General features: G+C 44.6%; 1 protein-coding gene across 1 annotated transcript; it reads right to left on the minus strand.

Moving 5' to 3' along the window:
* Positions 1 to 4472: 4472 nt before the first annotated feature.
* LOC120573587 (piggyBac transposable element-derived protein 4) lies at positions 4473 to 7267 on the minus strand. The gene is made up of 3 exons (XM_039823396.1): positions 7055 to 7267; positions 5187 to 6578; positions 4473 to 5059 (listed from the first exon to the last, which is right to left on the minus strand). The coding sequence occupies exons 1-3, from the start codon at positions 7231 to 7233 to the stop codon at positions 4627 to 4629; spliced, it is 2004 nt and encodes a 667-aa protein (XP_039679330.1). The 5' UTR covers positions 7234 to 7267; the 3' UTR covers positions 4473 to 4626.
* Positions 7268 to 21679: the final 14412 nt, after the last annotated feature.

Here is a 21679-nt window from a genome sequence, read left to right on the forward strand (position 1 = left end):
TGTGTGAGGTAAACCAAGTGCAGCGTCTGTTACATGTCGAAGGACGAAAAGAGACTGCTCCCTTGCTGGGCCAGTCGGTGGCAGTGAGTCTTCAAAACAGTTGGAATAACTTGTAAGACATCCCACACACACTGCCCTTTATGAACTGCCCAGTGTACACCGGAGGGCTAACTCACTGTATGCTACACAACAATTATCAAGCTTCTTAAATAATAATCTACTACAGCATCAAATATGGTGAAAAGATAGAAGCAAATTAAGCTGTGGAAGGTGTGTAAAATATTTCATCACATGCCATCATGCGATGGCAGGATTTAGATAAGTGCTCTGTTACTTTTATTGTTTTGACTGTTCATTTCTTTTGTAGGGACTTGAATTTGGCCGCAACTAGTCCCATGCCCATGTTCATCGTCTACATCGCGATGTGCGCATGCGCGATATTCATATCGCAGAACGTTGCGATGTTGACGCTAACACTTTTTTGCTGCTTGATAGAAAAGTAAACTTTCACCCTTCTCTTTTTACATGATTGTTACCGGCCGAGCCTTCCCCTTTAAGACAGGTGGTCATGTGACGTAACATTAGGGGCTGTTATGGGAAGTGAGGTTCTCCGTGTGTAGAAAACTTCTTATATACTGTCTATGGTAGAAAAGTACCGTAAGCGGCAGCTGCCACTGACACAGTGATGCTAATACTTTTCAATGGGTAGTCAGTGTTTTATGTATGCTGCAAAGACAAACTAAATCACCTGATTAATGCAACGTAATCCCGACATCTCCCGGCCATTTTTCACCGCAGAAACGCTGGAAACGTAACGCTAATCTACAACAGCAGTCTGTGTCTAATATAACGTAATTTACACTGATTTAAGTGCTCTTGGATACACAGTTTGTTGAGTGTAGTGTAGAAGCAACATGCATGCATTATTAATATCATTCACTTTAGCCTGGATTGATATTATATGAATACAATGGTTTCATGTCAGTCAACCAGTGTATTTCTTCCTATTTTCCCTCTCCAAAATCTCTTCAGAAGAGTAATCACAGTGCTTACTTGCTTTGGTTTTTGTAAAGCATTAAAGTTCAACAAAGACTGGTTCACATAAGAAAAGTTCCATTTTAATTTTCTTTGAAGATGCACTCCCCTACAAAATCACCCCAGTAGTTGAGAATCATTTAGTATTTCTAAATAGGGCTATTTATGTCCTCTTTTCATATCACAATATCATGCAAGCCTAGTGACTGGGACGAGAAACTCCAGGATTCTGTCATCCTACTTCCAGCTGAACCTGATGTTGCAGGTCATGGCAGCTCTAAAAGCCAACAGCATTGTTTTATATTTGTGTTAAATACTTACTGTCTTTCTGTGTAGTTAAGTGAAGATCTCTGCATTTTTTTTAAAAGTCATCAGCTAATCACTGGTTTTAAAAAGTTATTTTAATATTTGTTTTTTGAAGATATCAATCCTTCGTAAATGTCATGTCTCAAGGTAATAGTATTTGTATTAGTTCACAATGTGTGGAAATGGTATTATAATGTTGAATATAATATAACTGATATTCACATAATTCTTGTTTGATTTGCAATAAAACATCTAAAATGAATTTCTTGTTCTTGTATTATTGAAGAGTAATGTTGGAAAACTACAACATTTTTAAGAATTTTTTTTGCAACCTTAACCTTGAACATTTATTTAACCTTGACTTTTTACTGAAGGGAAAACAATACAACATGTTTAAGAACTTTTATTAAAATGAAGGGTAAGGGTTATAGGGTAAATGAAAGTGACCCACATACCTTTTACTTTTATTTTTTTACTGCTAAAAAAAGACAATACAACAATGTGGATTCAGTGTAACTTCCAGCTTTTGGCTGGGATACATTAATGTACCACATGTTACTAAACTCAGGCGGGGGCAGTCTGGATTCCCTGCGAACCCCCAAAGAGTGCCATGTGCTCCACCCTCAGTCCAATGAGCCAAACAGTTTCTCTGCATGATCCTCCATGTGTTGTAGGTAGGACCTTGCCTTAAAACTGCAGGTGACAAAGCCCTGAGGTCACAATAGTGCCACTGACTGGGTGCTTGAAAGGCATCCTTACATGGATATGTGGTGAATCCACTTACAGTTGGAAGAAATGTATCACAGCTGGTATGCACAGTTGAAAAAGATACTCATAAATGCAAACTTAGTTTTCAGAGAAGGAGGTGATATTTCACTCTAGCGCCTGGCTGCAAATGTTGAAGAAAATGTGTGGGCGTGAACTTTAACCCTTGTGTTGTCCTTCGAGTCCCAGTGACCCGAAGGACAACACAAGGGTGAACGAATTTGGCTCAACCTCCGGCTATAAAATCAATTGGAATGAATCTAATCTGCTCCTGTTGAACAACAAACAGGTGACATCGGCTATTAGTGATGCAATACCAACCCAAAGCAAAATTACATATTTGGGCATCATCATCCACGCATCGCTACAGCGAGTTGTCCATGACAACTACTAAACTATAATAAGTAATGTTCAAAGGGATCTGGCCAATTGGTTTGCGCTGCCGGCATCACTACGGTCCAGGATTGCTGTTGTTAAAATGAACATAGTTCCTCGTGTGAATTTCTTAAGTACAATGATCCCCTTACCCCCGCCAATAAATTTCTGGAAGAAACTTAATACCTTAATTCTGCAGTATATTTGAAATAGTAAACAACCTAGGCTAAAATACTCTACCTTGCAACATACCAAGAACACCGGAAGCCTGGCCCTCCCCAACCTTAAAGTGTACCACAGAGCCTTTCAGCTACGGGACCTCAGAGTGTGGATAGACCCCTCATCTACAGTCCAATGGAGAGAAATAGAGCAAAACCTCATTGGAAGTCTAAGACTGCATGACCTTGCCTTTGCAGGTGTGTTTCCAAAAAAGTGTATGCTAGCCTATGGCCCTATTGTCACCAAAACATTGACCAACTTTAAACAGGTGGAGGAGCAACTTCGCTACACCAATAAGTGGCATTTGAACACCCCAATTTGGCACAACATGCACTTAATGTCTGGTAACAAACATTTTGTTTATAACCAGTGGAGTGACAGGGGTATGTATACTCTAGACCAGTTATTCAATGGGGAAGGTATGTTGAGCTTTGAGGACCTGAGAACTAGCTTTGAGATCCCTAGGAAAGCCTTTTTCCTTTATAGTCACTTAAGATCAGCCCTAAAATGTTATGGAGTACCATTGGGAAACAGTCTTGAGACTCACCCAATCATTAAATGGCTTGTTGATTTTCCTGTGAGAGGATTAGTGTCCAAGATTTATGCTAAATTAACCCCTTAACACTCCTGTAAAATTAGCCAAAAACGCCTATCCAAGGCATACCCATAGTAAATTGGAAGCTGTTCTTGAACCATTTGTTCTACATGCATGTTTATGGTTTCTTTTGAAAGGTAACACTCTGAGGCTTCTTTCCCAACAGTTAGAATTAATGTAAGTGCTATTGGCTTTGAGTAATAGAAGTTTGAATATACTGGAAAATATTTTTTTTATGTCCGTCTGCATTATTTTTTATAGCAAAATGCCTGTAGATGACTTTTGCTGGGACCTATTAGTCTGAAAACACAATGGGGCTATAGCATGAAGTCTTACACAGTCCCAGTTGAAATTTCATATCAATATCTCATAAAATGAATATTCTACACCCGTTTTTGTAGGGGTATATGTCTAGGCGTTCACGAAAACGGACATTTTAGTGACTCTAAAAAGGACCCTTGGTAATGATGGTCACATACCTAGACTAAAAAGACTGCTACCCATGAACATTTGACATTACAGTCATCATTCAGGGCTCTATTGAAAGGTTACATTAAGAGCTATCCTCTCTCATATCCAGAATCACTATCAGTATTTCTGACACAGAGTAACAGAAGCATAAACACAATCAATTGCAGTTTTCTAACTTTGTGTGTAAAAAAAGTCAAAACAAGTGGTAAGGTGGAAAAGTACTGTATAAAAAGGTAACAAAATATTTACAGCTGTTAACATATCTAAATAAACATATTTACAATTATGTATGTACAGGTTATCTGCTACATGCAACAAAGCACAAAGAACGTTTGAAGACACAAAAAGGACCCTTTCGTAAAAAATTTCAAATAAGTGCTATGGTGAAAAAGTAGTGCAAAAAAAGCATTACTATAAAACTATTTACATATTATCTAAATCCACATATTTAGAGGTTATTGGCAACATGCCAGACATTGTAAAAATCTCAAGTGACAAAGCACAAAGGACATTTGAAGACCCATAAAGGAACCGCTGGTAAAAATGGTCAACAAAGTAAAACAAGTGCTATGCTGAAAAAGTATTGCGAGTACTATTATATAACTTTTTACATACACATATCTATAAATTGCAGGAACCCAGCAAATCAAATCCATACTTCACTGTTAACCGTCAAGCCACTAAATAAACCTGTATGGAAAATGTGTTAAATTAGTTAATGATCATATGACATAAGACAGCACAATCTCTCCTTCTCTCTTTGCGCGCACACAGACACACACGGTCCGCATCTGGTGGTTGATGAACGCAGATATGTGCTGCAGGCACATTTTCAACAGCCACTGTACTAGTATTTACAATTACAGGTTACTGGCAACATGCCAGTCATTATAACAGTCACGGCCAGCGACAAAACACAAAGGAATATCGCAGGTGGAGCACTTCACTGGTGTCTTTGCATGACACTGCCTGCACTTAAGCCGACCAGCAGTGCTGTGCCCACTGATATACACTGGCCTGTGATGTGCTCCACGTGGAGCAGGAGGTGGTTCGGGTGTGGCTGTGGAGGAAGACCCCGCCTCTGCCAGCTCCACTGCAAGCGTCTCTCTGAATGCCTTCTGATGCAGAGGTACCTCTCCTTTGCCAATTGCAAGGTCCTTCTGGAGGAGGAAGGCGTTCACAATTGCGATGTCCATGAAGTGGTAAAACAGAGTCTTGTACCACCGTTGGGTCTTTTGCAGGACTTTGTAATACCCTATGAGGGCATCTGAGTGGTCCACTCCACCCATGCACCTACAGTAGATGAACAGACAATATACAAAAACATTAATGTATACAGCACACAAATAACACTTCCAAGAGCATACATGAAAATGTAGTTGAATATATAGTACGTACCGGTTGAATATATAGTACGTACCGGTTGTAGTCCTTCACCACTGGTGGAACTGAGACGTCCTTCAGCTGCCACTGCCCATCTGCACCTTTGATCCTCCTCTGCACTGTGTCCTCTGCGTGGGCCCTGTGGAGAGTTGAGCACAGAAAAACATCCCTTGTGTCTCGCCACTGAACAAAGAGCAAGGAGCCATTCCTGATCCAGCGTATGCTGCCACGGGGAGATTTTGAGACCAGAATGTTGACCTTTGACCTTGGGAATCCGATTCTGTTTGTGCGGATGGTTCCGCATGCCCAGATCCTCTTAAGAAGGAGGTCACGAAACAGGATTGGACTTGTATAAAAATTGTCCACAAAGACCTTATAGCCAGTGCCCAGCAACTGTACATCAATTAGCTCCATCACTGCCTCATAACTGAGTCCCTTACCACTGTTTCCCTGACACTTTCCCTCATAAACAAAAAAGTCCCATGTATAACCGTTCCTGGAGTCTGCCAGAACAAAGAGTTTATAACCCCAGCGAACAGGCTTGTTTTTCATGTATTGTTTCAGACCAGTGCGGGCTTTTGAAGCAACCATTCGCTCATCAATGGCGATTTCCTGGCCAGGGTGATAGTTTCTTCTACAGGAGTCCCTCATCTCCTCGTAGAGCGGCTTTATCTTACCCAGGCGGTCGTAGGCTCCTGTGCCTCTCCTTTCATCATTAGCAGCATCCCCCACAGAGCTGCTGAGGTGAAGGGACTGGGAGATCCTGAGGAACTTTTTACCAGTCATTACCCGTCTCGGGAACGGCAAGCTATAAAGATGACCCCCACGCCAGTAATCAGTGAAAGAAAAGCATTTGACTACACCCATGTAAACAACTAAAGACATGAATGCAAACATGTCCTGCAATGTCAGATCAATCCACGGGATAGAGGGTGTTGAATGGTGTGTTGATCCACAGTTGTTGGTGTTTTGAAGTATTGTCTTCAAAACAGAGTTGGTAAAAAATAGTTGAAACAACTGGAGGGCTGTGTACGTAGCAGTACGTATGAGCTGGGGTCCTGGGACATTTCTGGGTCTGAAGGTGGGCTGTGGTGGTGTGATGTCTGGAACGTCAACATCATTCCACCTCTCTTCAGATGGGCTGGTTGATCTGGCTTGACTGCAGCCTCTCCCTTTTCCTCGTCCTCTACCTCTTTGTCTCCTGCTGTTCTGGGGAGTTGGAAGATGAGGCTCCTCACCTGATGAACTGTCCTGCTGCTCTACGCCTCTCCCTTTTCCACTACCTTGTCCTCTACCTCTTGGTCTCCTGCTGTTCTGTGGAAAAGGAAGCTCCTCACCTGATGAACTGTCCTGCTGCTCCAATCCATGTGGCCACTTGCTCACTGGTGCAGATGTAGCTGGCTCCCAATCCATATCTACATCACATTTCCTATAATGTGAAAATAAAGAAATAACAGTAATTACAACTAATGTTCTGAATGCGAAGCCACCAAAAAATATTAACAAATGTGTAGATATTACCATAGATATTTACATAAATACAATAACAGCTCCAAACTTGTAATGCAGTATTTACTCAAACGTTTTCTTTTGCAACACTTCTTGCAGTAAATGTGGAGCAACATAAATGTGTAACATTAGCTGTGGAGCTCTCAGCGAGAAGAGTAGAGAGCAGGGTTGCCTTTAGATGAGAGACAACTTTGTCTGGCTCATTTAGTGTTACGTTAGCATGATAGTTTGGTGAAATTAGCAAGCTAGGGTTAGCTTAGCGAACTGTCCATTCTCTAAATTAGTAAACATTTAAATCATCTAAACACTCTTCAACAGTCAAACTGAAGCAGACGGTGAGCTCCAGGTCACAGCCTGTCTAAATATACAGTAACGTTATATACGTAAAATACTCACTTGTCGAGAGTAATGTCTCCTCCCTGTAAAAACATGTCCTCTGCCACGGAGTCGATGCAAGACATTTCACTGTCTTTCTCAGACATTTCCTCCTCTGACTCGTCGCTTTCACGTGGCCGAGTACACTCTTCCACTGCCTCTTGGAGGGTATATCTTCTTGACTTGCTAATTTTCGCCATTCTCAACTTCTCGTTCGTTTAGGATGCAGAAAGTAGTGGGGACGATATTTTGCCGGTGTTTGCACTAGACAGATCATTCCTTTGTTTAGGATTGTAAATACCCGCGAAAGCATCAGTTCCCCATATTGAAAAGTTGATTGGCTATGCAAAACGTCAGTCATCGGCACAACCAGTTGCAATTGGCACAAAATAAAAGGCGCATCCACCTTCTTTCACCGCAGGGCCCTCGTTGGCTATTCTAGGCTTGAAGACGAGGCCAGGAAGGTCCTATTGGTTCAAGTGAGGTGTCAATCGAGAAGGTCAGAGTGCAGGGCCATTTTGATATCAGATACCGGCAAGGAAATATATGCAAACAAGATTTACTCCAGGAAATACAGTAAAATATTAAATAACTGCCGCGAAATTTGAAATTTAAAACAGCTGTCCGTGGATATATTTTAATGTCATAATATGTTTGGACTAAATAGTTTACTGGATTTGATAGTTCGGACCTTTGTCAATGTAAAAAGACCGTTTTTGTCAGAATATTACGGATCTGTGGATTACAATGAGGCTTCAAAGGTGAGTTACCTCAATTTTGTAGTTGTTTGTTACTCAGACAGAGGGGATGCTTGTACCTGCTGTTGTTATCGTGTCTTGGAATAGATTGTATCAGTGAAATCACAAGAGTTTTAGCTTTCTAAAGATGTGTGGCATGAGTAACTACTTAAATATAGGAGCTGTATACATAGCATCACGTGTTAAAAAGACGCCGACGGCCCGTGGGCGGGCCGTCGGAACGTTAAGGGGTTAATACAATCATCCGTAGGAGAACTCCCAATACTAAAGAAATGGTAGCGAGAGCTGAGCCCAGAGGGGAACGTAATTAATTGGGAGACAGTTTGGGACAACATTTCTCACTGTTCCAAGTGAGAAATGTTGGAACATAGGACATATTGGACTCCTCAGAAGAGATACGTCTCTAAAGCCATTCCTACTCCCTAATGCACGTTCTGCCAACCTGAACAAACTGGAACTTTCCTGCACATGGTCTGGGAGTGTGAACAGGTGCATGAGTTTTGGAATACAACAACATCAATAATATCTGATGTGATAGAATGTCAAGTTCTTCCGGCTGACCCGATTGTTTTGTTACTTGATGACTCTAAATTACACCTGCTTGGGAGACAAAAGAAAGTTTGGATAGCTGGATCAACCGCGACCAAGAAAATGATAGCTCAGCGCTGGCTCCCCCACTCACTTTGTATAAAACAGTGGTTGGCATATTTTCTGGGCATAATTATGCTTGAGCTCTCTACAGCAAGGATTAACACAGCCAAATCATCTAGTATAGACCTATGGAAAGGTGCAGCAGCACAGCTATCAGTCCTAATAACCCCAGCATAACAAGAAGTAGAGGAGGGCAACTAGACAAGGTGGGATTCCTGTTTTTATTTTTGTTTGTTTTTTCCTTCTTTTCCTCGAGACCGTGGAGGGTGGGGGGTGGTAGAGGGGGGTTGTTCTTGTTCAAGTGTGTTTGTCTGTTCTGTTGTTAAAAAATTGAAAAAATAAATAATAAATTGATCTTAAAAAAAATATTGTGATGGTATCACAATCTAATAGACTTCTTTTCGTGAAGCCATCACAAACTGCCGTGAGACTGGGTTGGATCAACTCTATGTGAAGGAGATGTGTTGCACTGCATGAGGCAAATGGTGGTCACACCAGATACTTACTGGTTTTCGGGACCCCCCCATATAGTAAGATTGCACATTTTAGAGTGGCCTTTTATTGTGGCCAGCCTAAGGCCACCTGTGCAATAATCCTGCTGTCTAATCAGCATCTTGATATGCCACACCTGTGAGGTGGATGGATTATCTCGGCAAAGGAGAAGTGCTCACTAACAGATTTAGACAGTTTTGTGAACAATATTTGAGAGAAATAAGCCTTTTGTTAGTATACGTACATTCTTTATCACTATTCCATCAAGTTAAAGGAATTTAATTATTTGATGGGAAAAGGTATCATAACCTTTTCCCATCAAATAAGGCAGGCAGATATTCTATGGCACAGGAAAAGCTGGTTAGAAGCTACTCTGACCAAATCCATGAGGACATAAACAGGAATGCACAATTCAAGTGACTAAGCTGAGCCAAGGATGAGGCCAGCAGAGAGTGGTTGCTATGGTGCAGAGTTGATTAGTGGATGGTTGCAGGTGTGCAGCTGGGAGCAGGTGAATCAGCTTGGAACCAATCAGGAGCTGCATTCAAATGCATACTTTTACTCCACTACTATTCAGAGTAAAGTAGGCCTATTGTATGTTTTACTTTACTATTTATATCATAACTTTACTTACTTTGCAGATTCAGATTATGATGTATTAAATTGGTTAAAGATGAGACTGTTGATCCGTGGAGAAATTACAAGCTACCTGTCAAGTCCTACTTCTGTGTTTATTTTGGTGAAAGTTACTCAAAAGTATTTGAATGCATTATAATTGAGAGACCGTAATATTTTAATATAAGTAATTACTTTCAAATGACAGGAACTAGTAATCTATAATTTATTGATGAGGGAACGCCATCAAAACAATTTATTTTTAAAAGGACCTGATTGGAAGAAGAACCTGGGGTCTCGTTTCTGAAACTGTGTGTAGGATTCTTACTAAAAGTGTACGTACGCCCAAATGGTCAAAAGGTCGCCCTGATTTCTTTAACTGTGAAAGCAAGTCTCTAGAGTTGATCTTGTAATCTTTAAGTGAGATAGTGAGAAGCAACCTTTAGAACTTCAATGAGGGAGGCTGTTGGACATTCTTTGAGTGTGTCTGTGTCTTTTTTCTGTTTGTCTGTCTCTCCCCCCCCATTCAGTAAGTTTGTGTCTCTGTGCTGCTGTTCTTCTGCAGCCTGGAATGACTGTATTTGCATATCAATCACTGTCACAGGTAGCTGAGGGACTCAGAGTTTGACAGGGGATTTAAGACAGCCCAATGTTCCAGCGGTCATTCAAAACTTGTCATAAACTAAACCTGTGTTTTTTTACAAGACCGTAGACATACAGTACAGGCCAAAGGTTTGGACAAAACTTCTCATTCAATGAGTTTCCTTTATTTTCATGACTATTTACATTGTAGATTCTCACTGAAGGCATCAAAACTATGAATGAACACATGTGGAATTACGTACTTAACTTAAAAAAATGTGAAATAACTGAAAACATGTCTTATATTTTAGTTTCTTCAAAGTAGCCACCCTTTGCTCGGATTACTGCTTTGCACACTCTTGGCATTCTCTTGATGAGCTTCAAGAGGTAGTCACCTGAAATGGTTTTCCAACAGTCTTGAAGGAGTTCCCAGAGATGCTTAGCACTTGTTGGCCCTTTTGCCTTCACTCTGCGGTCCAGCTCACCCCAAACCGGATGGGATGGCATGTCGCTGCAGGATGCTGTGGTAGCCATGCTGGTTCAGTATGCCTTCAATTTTGAATAAATCCCCAACAGTGTCACCAGCAAAGCACCCCCACACCATCACACCTCCTCCTCCATGCTTCACAGTGGGAACCAGGCATGTAGAATCCATCCGTTCACCTTTTCTGTGTCGCACAAAGACACAGCGGTTGGAACCAAAGATCTCAAATTTGGACTCATCAGACCAAAGCAAAGATTTCCACTGGTCTAATGTCCATTGCTTGTGTTTCTTGGCCCAAACAAATCTCTTCTGCTTGTTGCCTCTCCTTAGCAGTGGTTTCCTAGCAGCTATGTCCTGCATGAGAACGACCCCGCCTATGCTAGTCACCTTATGGAGGTGTTGCTGGCAGGCTACGGAGCGAGAGTTTGGCTTCCCTGTCTCCAAGCCTGGTGGCCTTTCCGATCCTGATGTGCAGCAGGCAACCAGTCTACCTGTTTCCAAGCCTGTTTGTCCTCCAGAGTCTCTTCAGCTGACGTAAAGCCCTTCAGAACCCCAGCTGACGTGCAGTCAACCAGAGCCTCAGCGACCTGGCCAGCACCTTTGTCTGCTTCTCCAAGTCAAGACAAGTTTCAACCTGGAGGAGAGCCAGAGAACTTTATGACCTTGTTCCAGTATTTTGCAATGTTGACCAGAAAGACTGAGGAGGCCAAAGCTGCCAGCCTTCAAGCTGGTAGACAACAGTCCATTTCGCCATCTAGCAGCTCTCCTGAAAGCTTGACTATTGGCTCAACGGCAACCTACCCTGCAGGCACCCTCAACAACAAGCAGTCCTTTGAGGGAACTCGCCTAGCCATATTCCCTGGGAACCGTGGGGGCCGTAGACGTGGAAGAAAACAACCTGGCTCCCGACGCCATGCCCTGCTTCACCCTCTCTTCAGCCCACAGTCCTCGCCGTCCAGCGAGCCCGTGCTGTCCACCAAGCCTGTTCCTGAGCTGACCAGTGTTCCTGAGCTGACCAGTGTTCCTGAACCGCCGCTGATGTGCAGCCGCCCAGAACCGCCTCAGCTGACGACTGACCTACCAGGGTCTGCGTCGACTGACCTCCCAGAGTCGACAACTCTTCCAGAGTGTTCGCCTACGGGCAAACCAGTTACTTTGTCGGTTTTCGGCACCCCCGGAATTATGCCGGTCTCCGGTGCCCCTGAGACCGCCCCAGTGACTTTGCCAGTCCCCGGCGCCCCTGAGACCGCCCGTGGGACTTTGCCTTTGTCCTGCCCCCCTGAGACTTTGCCTTTGTCGGCGGTCCGGCCGACTCCTGCCCCCCGTGTTTTGTCGGCGGTCTGGGCGACTCCTGCCCCCTGTGTTTTGTTGGCGGTCCGGCCGACTCCTGTTCCTCGTGTTTTGTCGGGGGTCCGGCCGACTCCTGTTCCTGTTACCTTGTTGGCAGACACTGGCCCAGCTGACTCATCGCCTGTCTCCAGCTCAGCTGACCTGTCTTTTGACTTCGGCCCAGCTGACTCATCGCCTGACTTCGGCCCAGCTGACTCCTCGCCTGTTTTCTTCCCAGCTGACTCCTCGCCTGTCTTTAGCCCAGCTGACCCGTCGCCTGCCCGGCCCTCAAAGGGTTTCAGCCTTTGCCGCCGGCCTCCAGAGGGGTCTCGCCTTTAGCCGCCGGCTTCCAGAGGGGATTCGCCTTCACGGACGGCCTCCGGAGGGGATTCGCCTTCACAGACGGCCTCCTAAGAGTCTTCGCCGACCTGTTCACCCACCTGAGAGGCTCTACCTTCGCCAAACTGTTCGGCTGCCTGGGATGCTTCGCCTTTGCCGCTGGCCGCCTGAGGGGCTCTATCTCCTCCATGATTTGAAGGGCATTAGAGAGTAAGTCTGTCTTGTTTAGGTTAAAATAAAAATCTGCATGAAAGAAGCCTGATTAGAACAGCAACTAAATCCTAACATGTGTTTCAACAGGTGGGAGAACGCCTCCTTCGGGCTTGGAAGACGATTATCACAGCCAACTTTTACCTGCGCAATGTCTACCAGTTCATAAAGTATTTCAAGGAGACACCTCCTCCCCTCTGCAGACTGACCCAGCCCCAAATCATCGGGCTATTCAGGGCCGAGAAACAGGCCCTGAACTTCATCGGCAGGAGAGTTGTGACCCACCAGATGGAGGAAAAACGGAAGAAATTGGAAAGGGTGATTTCCAGGGACACCCTTAAAACGTGTCAGGAAATGTCAAGGAAGAAGATCCCTGCAATACTGAGTGCTATTCTTCTCAACACAGTCTCTCTCAAAGGGGCTGAAACTTTGCTCTCTTTTCTTTTTTCAGCTGAACTTGAAGCAGACCCCCTGTCCCAGGTCCGCTACAAATTTTATGGATATGTATCTGCCCTTGTTGGCAGCATCTACGGCCACAAGCCGGGGGTGCTGGCGAATATGAGAGTGGCAGAGGTCATGGCGGCCAAGGAACGGGCAGATGAAAGTGTGGTGATTTTTATAAGTATGACTGGACAGAATTACAGTTGTAGTCGCTGCATTTTATTTGAAAATCATCTGACAAGAGTGTGGATATGTTTTCTGTGTTTTGCAGGTCAACGAACACAAAACCAACAAACACTTTGGGCCAGCTCAGATATTATATATATATATATATATCTGGACCAGGAGGAGTTCTCCTGGATGGAGAGGTGGCTGGCCATCCCTACAACCTGGTGTTTTTACAGCGGGCAAGGGCCCTGTAAAAAAACAGGGTATATAGCAGACGGTGTGGGTGGAGATTGGCCTGCCGGGGAGGCCCAACTTCACCAACCTAAGGACTGCAGTGTCAGCACATGTGAGTTCTCCTTCTTTTAGATTCTTCAAAGTAGCCACCCTTTGCTTTTTTTGATAACTCTGCAAACCCTTGGTGTTCTCTCAATGAGCTTCATGAGGTAGTCACCTGAAATGGTTTTCACTTCACAGGTGTGCTTTGTCAGGGTTAATTAGTGGAATTGTTTCCCTTATTAATAAAAAAGCAAAGGGTGGCTACTTTGAAGAATCTAAAATATAAGATATAATATGTTTTCAGTTATTTCACACTTTTTTGTTAAGTACATAATTCCATATGTGTTCATTCATAGTTTTGATGCCTTCAGTGAGAATCTACAATGTAAATAGTCATGAAAATAAAAAGGAAACTCATTGAATGAGAAGGTGTGTCCAAACTTTTGGCCTGTACTGTATGTGTGTGTGTGTGTGTTATGCAATTGTTTTGGCTTTACTGTTGATCAACTGAATTATACCTTGCACTGACATAAAATTGTTTTTCAGCTTGATCAATCCGTCAAAGACTTGATTGATGGGCAGGACATAATGACCCCACCAGCGATGAGGACATTATAAATACATCCGAGGCACCAGGTAAAATAACAATTGTAGATGTAAAGACTAATTAAATGCTGAAAAACTGTTGACAGATTAGTTGTTTTGTCATTCAGGGTGCCAGGTGTCCTACTTTCAAGTTTGCACAAAACCGATCAAGCAGTGACATTTTCCTAACTGGTGTGTCCAAAAATGGTCAATGTTTATAAAAATGTCTTTATTCAAATTATTGATTTTATTAATTATTCTTTGCATATTATTATTCTTTTACATGTTCTGGAGATATCTCTTACTTTAATTTTTATCTCATTAACCACAGCACAACATCCCTCTACCCAACAAAGGGGTGAAGAACTCACCACCTCTCTTCCCACTCACAAATCGGGATCGAAATGTCGCAAAGGGGATGCAGAGTCTGCTGAGCGACAGAAACTTAATTTGTTACAGCAAGTCACTTCAGTTCTTGCCACTCCAGATCCTTATAGTTCCTTTGGACATCAAGTTGCTGTCGAACTTAAATTAATAAAAAATGTAAGCATACAGACCAGGGCAAAGAAGAAAATAATGAATATTTAGTTTGAGGCACAGGAGGCTGACCAGTCCACTCCATCCCCATCCTCACACATTCCACCGGCTACATACTCACCTCTCACACCTACACAAATGCTCTCCTCAACCCCTTCAAACACACAGCCACAACATCAACACTACCATCAGCTCCTGCCTCCTCAGGGTCCTGCTCAGCCTCAAAACTATTTCAGGATATTAGAAGATATGGATGAGTAGTTGCAGATAAAATATGCAGTACGATATACACAAAGTTCATCACACATGCACACAACATCATTAAAGGGATAGTTCCTCCAAAAATGAATATTTTGTCATTACTTACTCACCCTCATGTTGTTTCAAACCAGTTTATGACAAAATATTCATTTTTGGGTCACCTATCCCTTTAACACCTGAATGTATGACTATGGCATTTGAAGTTACTGTAAGAAATGTGAATGAAATTAATGTAAGATATGTGCATTTGAAGTTACTGTAAGAGATGTACATTTGAAGTTACTGTAAGAGATGTGCATGAAGTTAATGTAAGAGATGTGCATTTGAAGTTACTGTAAGAGATGTGCATTTGAAGTTACTGTAAGAGATGTGTAGTTCAAAGTGAAAGCTTTTGACAGTTGTCTGAATTAATTAATATTTTAAAATGTTGAGTTGGCAGTTTAATACTTTTGTATGCTGAAAATAATTGAATAAAGAACTGAAATGTGATCATGAATACTGTCTTTATTTTAATAATAGCAAATAGACGTGCTGTGAGTTTAAATTACTAGTGCTGTGTCCGTTGTAAACAGGCTGATTACTTGGCCTGTGGTGTTGCTGCTTGTAGAATTTATCAAAACCAAAGTTTACCCCAAAATGACTTACAGAAGGCCCCTGAAGCACTTAATATGCAACTCCACTGTATCCTACTATCTATTGACTTAGCGTAGGCTACGTCTACATCAGAGGAAGACATAGGCGCCACTACCGTGGGTGCTCGAGTTCCCACCCACAGGAAAATACCACACCCACTGAGCACCCACGTGTGCCAGACTGCCAGTAGACTACATTTATTTAAAATTAAAACAGACAACAGCAATGACGCGACCATTGGAGGACATCACGAATATGGATGTGTACAATAATGATCATGTATGGATGAGAATGATAAAAATGGACAGATTTTTAAGAAGTCTAATTCACGAATGGATAAGGATACGCCAGAGCCTGGACGGACCCCTTGGACCGCGATTTTTTTTTTATCATATTTATCCATCTTCTTCCGCTGCTTATCCGGTGTGTGAGTTGGCCGGGGGAGCTAGCACCAGCAGGGGACCCCAAACCCTTTCCCTTTCGAGCCACATTAACCAGCTCTGACTGGGGGATCCCAACGCGTTCCCAGGCCAGGTTGGAGATATAATCCCTCCACCTAGTCCTTGGGCTTCCCCGAGGCCTCCTCCCAGCTGGGCCGTGCCTGGAACACCTCCCTAGGGAGGCGCCGGGGGCATCCTTACCAGATGCCCGAACCACCTCAACTGGCTTCCCTTTGGCGGCGAAGAGCAGCGGCTCTACTCCGAGCTCCTCACGGATGACTGAGCTTCTCACCCTATCTCTAAGGGAGACGCGCCAGCCACCCTCCTGAGGAAACCCATTTCGGCCGCTTGTACCCTGGATCTTCATGACCATGGGTGAGGGGGAGGCGAAAACTGACCCGGTAGATCGAGAGCTTTGCCTTCTGGCTCAGCTCTTTTTCGCCAATGGTGCGATAGATTGAATGTAATACCGCACCCGCTCGCCGATTCTCCGACCAATCTCGCGCGCCCCCATTGTCCCTCACTCCTGCAAACAAAACCCCAAGGTACTTGAACTCCTTCACTTGGGGTAAGGACTCATTCCCTACCTGGAGAAGGCATTCCATCGGGTTTCCTGCTGAGAACCATGGCCTCAGATTTAGAGGTGCTGATCCTCATCCCAGCTGCTTCACACTTGGCGCGAACCGATCCAGTGAGTGCTGAAGGTCACAGGCCGATGATGCCATCAGGACCACGTCATCTCGCAAAGAGCAGCGATGAGATCCCCAGCCCACCGAACTGCAACCCCTCCCCACCCCGATCACGCCTTGATATCCTGTCCATAAATATTACAAACAGGATTGGTGACAAAGCGCAGCCCTGGCGGAGGCCAACCCTCACCTGAAACGAGTCCAACTTACTGCCGAGAACCCGGACACAGCTCTCACTTTGGTGGAAAGAACTGGCCCTAGAAGAGAGCCCCTCACCCCATACTCCGGCAGCACCTCCCACAGTATCTCCCGGGGGACCCGTATCCCTTCTCTTCTCAGATCCACAAAACACATGTAGACTGGTTGGGCATACTCCCAGGCTCCCTCCATGATCCTTGCGAGAGTAAAGAGCTGGTTCGTTGTTCCACAACCAGGACGGAATCCGCATTGTTCGTCTTCAACCCGAGGTTCGACTATCAGCCAAACCCTCCTTTCCAGCACCTTGGAGTAGACTTTACCAGGGAGGCTGAGAAGTGTGATACCCCTGTAATTGGCCCACACCCTCTGGTCCCCCTTTTTAAAAAGGGGAACCACCACCTCAGTCTGCTACTCCTTTGGCACTGTTCCAGACTTCCACGCAATGTTGAAGAGACGTGTCAACCAGGACAGCCCCTCCACACCCAGAGCCTTGAGCATTTCTGGACGGACCTCATCAATCCCCGGGGCTTTGCCACTGTGGAGTTGTTTGACTACATCAGTGACTTCCGCCTGGGAAATCGACGACAATCCCCGTCATCCTCCAGCTCTGCCTCTAACATAGAGGTGCATTGGTTGGGTTCAGGAGTTCCTCAAAGTGCTCCTTCCACCGCCCTATTACCTCCTCAGTTGAGGTCAACAGTGTCCCCTCCTTACTGTACACAGCTTGGATGGTTCCCGCTTCCCCCTCCTGAGGTGGGCGAACAGTTTTTTTCCAGAAGCACTTTGGTGCCGACCGAAAGTCCTTCTCCATGTCTTAATCAAACTTTAATTTTGCTGGTCTTGCAGCAATGGAAATTTTTGAACATTGTCCACTTCGGGTTCAATGCCCCCAGCCTCCACAGGGATGCACGAAAAACTCCGCCGGAGGTGTGAGTTGAAAGTCTGTCGGACAGGGGCCTCCTCCAGACGTTCCCAATTTACCCGCACTACCCGTTTGGGCTTACCAGGTCTGTCCAGAGTCTGTCCCACCCCCTGACCCAACTCAACACCAGATGGTGATCGGTTGACGGCTCCGCCCCTCTCTTCACCCGAGTGTCCAAAACATACGGCCTCAGATCAGATGAAACAATTATAAAATCGATCATTGACCGTTGGCCTAGGGTGCTCTGGTACCAAGTACACTTATGAGCATCCCTATGTTCGAACATGGTGTTCGTTATAGACAATCCATGACTAGCACAGAAGTCCAACAACAAACAACCATTCTGGTTTAGATCAGGGAGGCCGTTCCTCCCAATCACGCCTCTCCAGGTGTCTCCATCATTGCCCACGTGCGCGTTGAAGTCCCCCAGCAGAACAATGGAGTCCCCCACTGGACGCCCCATACAGGACTCCACTCCAAGGTCTCCAAGAAGGCCGAATACTCCGAACTCCTGTTTGGTGCATATGCACAAACAACAGTCAGAGTTCCCCCACCACCGCCGGAGGCGTGGGGAGGCGACCCTCTCGTCCACCGGGGTAAACTCCAACGCAGGGGTCAGCCGGGGGCTTGTGAGTATCCCCACACCCGCCCAGTGCCTCACACCCTGGGCAACTCCGGAGAAGAAAAGAGTCCAACCCCTATCCAGGAGTATGGTTCCGGAACCGAGACTGTGCGTAGAGGTAAGCCCCACCAGATCTAACCGGTAGCGTTCCACCTCCCGCACCAGTTCCGGCTCTTCCCCCACAGAGAGGTGACGTTCCACGTCCCCAGAGCCAGCATCTGCCGCCCAGGTCTGGTCCGTTGAGGCCCCTGACTTTCACTGCCCCCCGTGTGGCAGCACACCCGACCCCAGCGGTTCCTCCCACAGGTGGTGGGCCCATGGGCTGGAGAGATGGGGGCCACGTAGCTTTTTCGGGCTGTGCCCGACTTGGCTCCGTGGCAAACCCGGCCACCAGACGCTCGCTGACGAGCCCGCCATCTGGGCCTGGCTCCAGACGGGGGCCCCGGGCTTCCTCCAGGCAGGGTCACTTCACCTCTTCCTCGATTTTTCATAGTTTTTTTTTTTTTTTTTTTTAAAGCCTAATTGGGTGGGCAGAAAGCTATGCCATAATCAGAAATATTATAAATATATATAGGCTATATAAAAGTAACAAATGTGTACAAAAGTTAGGCTGCAGTTACAAAATGCAACACGTGTCATGCGCGGAGTCTCCTCCTCTCGCACGCATCACACCGGGCCTGCTGGGCTAAATAAACAAACAGCGCAGTTTACATGCTTCGTCCTTGTTGCATTATTCTAAACAGATTTCTGCAGTTCAAACAACTCGGAATTGTAGTTGAGAACGTCAGTTATAACGGCCCACGTGTTAAAAAAGTGTCGGTTTAAATCGGGCTCATAATTACAGTTAACGTGTCGTGTCGGGCTCGGACACAACGTGCTTGGTCTCAGGCTGGGTCGGGCTTGACTTTTTGGGCCGATCTAAGCTCTAGTGGTCAGTTAAACTTCTCATCTCCAATCCTATCTGTATTTGTGAGAAGTGGCGCTGTCCTGATTTGAAACTTTAGGCCTACGGCTTTATTATCGAGTTAACAGTGTGTTTGTATCGGCTGCTGTCCGTTTCCTAAGGTTCTGAAATGCAAAAATTTTTTTACTACTACCGTGAGCACCCACGGAGGAAAACATAAATCGGCGCCTATGGAGGAAGACATTGTGCTTATATATTTACCTGACAGAGAACATCAGAATCAGAATGTAATCACAAAATATCACAATTAAAATGTGGAGTAATCAGACATTAGCGTCATGGACTCAGCAGTGTGCTACCCCCTGCCCGTTATGAGAGCTAATCAGCACATATCTGCGATCATCAACCACCAGAACCTGTGTGTGTGTGTGTGCGTGCGCGCAGAGAGAGAGAGAGAGAGATACACACTGCACAGATACGTCTGGCTTTATAAGATAGATAGCCTGCCTATAAGTGACATCATGCTCTGTCTGCACTTGTTGTAGCTGGTTGTGCCTTGCATGTGTGGGATTCTGAAACGTCGTTAAATTTCGGGAATTGTCGTTTGTTTATTCAAAAGTCAAAGACAGTCCAAAGTAGTGCTACTTTGCACACATTTTAGCTGCCAAAGCTCCGCTGCTCTCTCTCTCTCTCTCTCTCTCTCTCTCTCTCTCTCTCTCTCTCTCTCTCTCTCTCTCTCTCTGCTCCCGCTCACTGCTCACTCACTGAGCAGAGGGGGAGGGGCCAGCGGCTAGAGCGGCAAAAGCTAATGTGTGCTTCTTTTACCTGTATATTTAAGGATAACTTTTGCATTTCTTATCCAAACAACACCAGTTGGCACTGCACCTACTCGTGCCCATAGCAAGACACCTGTCAAGTTTGAAATCCATCGGACTAACGGTTCGAGAGATATGCGCTTAACACACACACACAGACAGACAGACACACACACAGACAGAAAGACGTTCCTGGAATTATAGATAGATAATTTGTTTTTAAATAACATTTTAAATTTCATAAATATATGGGAGCAGAATCAAATAAAGCATTTTACAGCAGAACAAACAAATACCACAAAAATATAAATTATGTAATCATCTAACTATGTACATTGCTGTGCTACACCTAGCTAACGCTTATGTTTATCACTTTTCTAAACGTACTCTTCTTGCCATGGCACCTGGCCAGCAGGTGACGTGAAATAATCCTTCAGGACATCACGTTGCTGCTTAGCAGTGAGGGTGGGGTTTCGTGCCCTTCCAGCTTGCACATTCTGCATGGCCCCCAGGCCATCTCTCCTCCATGCTCCTTTGTTGACTCTGTGGTCTGCATCCTCCCAGTCTGCCAGTGCTGGTGGCATGTAGGCCTCAGAACGGCATTCACAAAGGAAGTTGTGGAGGCATGCTGAAGCCAGGGTGATCTTTGTAACACTGTCTGGGTGAAGGAGAATTGTGGAGCGGAAAACTCGAAACCTATTGGCGAGAATGCCAAAGGCATTTTCTACAACTCTGCGTGCCCGTGACAGCCGGTAGTTGTAGACCCTTTGGTTGTGGTCCAGCTGCCTGAAAGGCTAGGGCTTCATCAGATCTGTTCTTAGTGGGTAAGCCTCATCCCCCACAAACATATAGGGCAGAAAAACATCTGACCTAGGGAGCTCTTCTGGAGGAGGAACATTTAGGAGACCCTTGTCCAGCGCTTTCCTCAGGTAAGAATTAGCAAAGAGACCAGCATCTGAGACCTTGCCCTGAGTGCCAACACTGATATAAATAAACTTATAATTCGCATCAACAGCTGCCATCATAAGAACAGAAAATCTGTTCTTATAATTGTGCCACGTGCTCCCACTGTGGGCTGGGGGCTGAATGTAGATGTGCTTGCCATCAAGGGCACCCAGGCAATGTGGAAATTGCCATTTTTCCACAAAGTTCTTGGCAATTGCTCGCCATTCGTCCTCTGATTTTGGTGTCTGCAAAAATAAGAGCAGAATGATAGATTTATTTACAAGGTGAGAGATTTCTGAGAATAGATTAACTATTGAATCTCAACCCCACCTATACTGAATTTCTAAATCCAATGAAGTTAAACCTTGTGCCCACCACATCTATACATTCTGTTATGTTCGTGTTTTCTCCTCTTTCAGTTTGTAATCAAACTATGTTGGTTGTCTTTATATTTGTAAATACTGTATGTCATAATGTTTGTTATTGTGATACTAATAATGAAAATATTAGGGAATTCTAACCTTTAGAAAATCATCTTTCAAGACCTGATGTAGTGCCGCACGTGTCCTTCACTATATCAGATACAGTAGTGGCCCCAATTCGGTACTGGAAACTCAATGATTTGTAGGTTTCCCCTTCAACAGAAACACAAATATTATTTAATTAAAATATAGTGCAATTCATTTCATAAATAAATTCGATAGTTGAAAATATCACAGGTTTAAAATGGTAAATGTAAGTAGACTATGT

The sequence above is a fragment of the Perca fluviatilis genome, chromosome 14 (genome assembly GCF_010015445.1).
Source record: "Perca fluviatilis chromosome 14, GENO_Pfluv_1.0, whole genome shotgun sequence".
Lineage (NCBI taxonomy): Eukaryota > Metazoa > Chordata > Actinopteri > Perciformes > Percidae > Perca > Perca fluviatilis.